We start from the raw sequence: 3,121 nt of genomic DNA on the forward strand, positions 1-3,121 counted from the left end.
GGAGAGCCCTCGTCAGTGGCACTGATTGTAATGTTGTAGTCAGACACCACTTCACGGTCCAGTTGTCCTGTGCTCACCAGAGAATAATAGTTTTTAATAGAAGGAACCAATTTAAAAGGAACGTTTTGCTGAATGGAGCATCGGACCTGTCGGTTATTGCCTGAGTCTGCATCCTGCACGTTAATGATGCCCACCTCTGTACCAGGTGACACGTTCTCAGGTATGGGGTTTGCTAATGAATTAATATGTATCACCGGGGCATTGTCATTCACGTCAGTTATATCAACCACTATTTTTGCTTCTGTAGACAGGCCATAGCCATCTTTTCCCTCAATTAGCATTTCGAACTTTGATTCTTGTTCATAGTCAACATTTTCTGCTACTGTAATTTCTCCAGTGAATTCATTCAATGAAAATATTTGCTTTGCGATATCACTGATTCCACTGAATTCATAGGTTACTTTACCATTCACACCTTCATCTGCATCAGTAGCACTCACTGTCACTACTACAGTGTCTAAAGGAGAGTTTTCAGGTAAAGTTGCCTCATAGATGGCTTGGCTAAACACTGGGGCGTTATCATTAGCATCCAGTACAGTGATGTTTATGACTGCAGTGCCTGATCTCTGAGGAGATCCACCATCGACGGCCGTCAGCAATAAAACCACCTCCTGCTGTTCTTCGCGATCTAATTCTCTATCCAAGACTATCTCACTGTATTTTGTACCAACAGAATTAGTTAGTACGTTCAGAACAAAATAATCATTTTTTTGTAAAACATAATTTTGAACAGCATTTTGTCCAATGTCTGCATCGCGTGCAGCGTTTATTCTGTAGCGAGAACCTTTGGGAGCTGATTCACGTATCTCCAATTTAACAGTATCCTTAGCAAAAACAGGTGGATTGTCATTAACGTCCTGGATTTGCAAAGATATTCGGTGTGATTCTAGTGGATCCTCCAGTACCAACTCGCATTTTAAATTACATGTAATCTTCGCTCCACATAGCTCCTCTCGGTCAATCCGTTCAGCCACGACCAGCTCTCCGGTATCCGCATTTATCTCACAATAACGTTTACGGTTTCCTTCCAGGACAATTCGAGCCTTCCGAGGTGGAAGTCTGCTTACTTGAAGCCCAAGATCCTTGGCTATGTTTCCAATCACGGACCCGCGTTTCATTTCCTCAGGAAAAGAATAGCTGACGTCGCCATAACAAAGCCGTAATCCAAAAAGCAATAAAAGTGAGCCACAGATAAGGTTCACTGAGAATCCCATACACGCCATCCTTCATCAATCCAAATGAATCAAAAGGACGTGATTAGCAATCTTCACAAAGACAGATGAATGTGTACATCTGATAGCAATTCAGGACAAATAGCGTTGTGGCAAACAATGAATAGGAAAACTGTGGGTGGAGACGCTGAAAGGTTTCATATGGAGCCTGTATCAGTTTTGAATTGGTAGACAGCGACACTCACAGCATGTCCTCAAGATTACAATGTACAGTCATCCTGCAAGTTATGACAGAAATGCAACTTACTTTATGTCTGAGACTTTATCTCAGAGAGAAAGCCAGCCAGACGAGATGAGGCATTTCACTCAAATAAAATTATCGTTTCTTTTAAGTCTATGGATGTTTTCAGGCTTTGCAGGTCGTTAGAATAGTGTTGCATCTGATTCTGGATATTCTCTCAATAAACCTGTGTCTTGTCGAATATTTAGTTGAGCAAAGATTGCAAGGGAAACCTTATAACATACTACAAATTGACACAACATTGCAGTCAAAGCCACCTAAAACTGTGAATACAGCTGAACAAACGAGTTTCTGCACAGTAACAGACGTCAAAAATAGAAACAGGTAGAATTTTACGATTGTTTTATCAACCTTCATTGCAAGGCTGTTGTTTGTGTCGTCACTGTGTGCATCGCAGTGAACAATGTACATAGACTAGCAGAAAATACCTGATTTCAAATGACTGTTAATCGATAAATCTGCAATAACGTACAAATGAAAAAACACCGACCTGATGACGAAGTGTAAAGACAAAGTTTTGGAAGCATTTTCCTTCGTTATACAGCCAAGATGTGTTTTATTTACACTATGATCTCGAAAAGACGAGGAACAGGATACATTTCTGAGTTAGTTGCTGCAATCAGGACCACGGATAGGGACAGATATTAAACTAAACAGAGCTTAACTTTAGCAGAAAGCCAAACTGTTTTCTCTTTAAGTGCAGTGTATAAATATACTGGGGGATTGCATTGAAACACCTGCAACCAATTTGCCTTTTTTTTTTTTTTTTTTTTGTACTTCATGAACAATATATTTTCTAAATAAATATACATATAAATCGATGAAACAACAAACGTGTTAAGGTAAATGCTTGCTAAAAAAAAGAAAAAAAGAATGAATATACCAGCATCACTGACATTTAACCATTGTAAACAGATACATGAAAATTATTTTCATGCGACGTTTACGACCAGTAAATTCATTGACGCCCATAAAGCGTCAGCAAACTCTGTGTGACTTTTCATCCGAGTCTGCAGGTCATGAGTTGCCATTGGATGTGACACTTTTTAGTAAGTGTCACCTCAGAACTGTGGGATGAATACTAATTGCTTCACTTTCTTACCTGGGAAGAATCGTCAGAATCTCCGAAAGCCTCGAGGAAGTCTGTGGGGCTTTTTCTTAGAGTCTGGTCTGCAGGCAGAGTGTTGTCATTGTAAGATGTCACAAACTTGAAGTCACTGGTCCGAGAACCTGTTGTCAGGTACGCGTCATAATTGTAAGTGCTGCGTAAAGTTCCTGTGCCGTCAACATCTGCGTAATTAGGAGGGAGATAAGCGCTGGGGATGGCAACTGCTCCATCAAACAACAGTCTGGGCTTTCTCCTGCGACAAAACCTCACACCCAGGATGATGATGATGAAGGTCAGGAAGAAGGTGGACACAGACACCAGAGCAATAATCAGGTACGAGGTCAGCTTGGAATTATTCTCATAGTTCGACATTTCTTTCAGTTCCGGCACCTCAGCCAAGTTGTCAGAAATCAGTAAATACATGGAGCAGGTGGCAGACAGAGAGGGCTGTCCGTTGTCTCTCACTGACACAATCAGGTT

General features: G+C 40.9%; 2 protein-coding genes across 2 annotated transcripts in view; both read right to left on the bottom strand.

Moving 5' to 3' along the window:
• The window catches only part of LOC103373957 (protocadherin gamma-B5-like), a 5,929-nt gene extending 4,646 nt beyond the window's left edge, over positions 1–1,283 (bottom strand). The window contains exon 1 of the mRNA XM_008303970.1: positions 1–1,283. This exon is cut by the window's left edge and continues 5 nt beyond it. Coding sequence (XP_008302192.1) covers positions 1–1,283 — 1,283 coding nt within the window.
• A 1,340-nt stretch (positions 1,284–2,623) lies between these two features.
• Positions 2,624–3,121, bottom strand: part of LOC103373958 (protocadherin gamma-A11-like) — a 15,439-nt gene continuing 14,941 nt past the window's right edge. Inside the window, exon 4 of the mRNA XM_008303971.1 lies at positions 2,624–3,121. Within this exon, the coding sequence (XP_008302193.1) occupies positions 2,624–3,121 (498 nt within the window).

The sequence above is a fragment of the Stegastes partitus genome, unplaced genomic scaffold (assembly GCF_000690725.1).
Source record: "Stegastes partitus isolate 25-593 unplaced genomic scaffold, Stegastes_partitus-1.0.2 Scaffold2105, whole genome shotgun sequence".
NCBI lineage: Eukaryota > Metazoa > Chordata > Actinopteri > Pomacentridae > Stegastes > Stegastes partitus.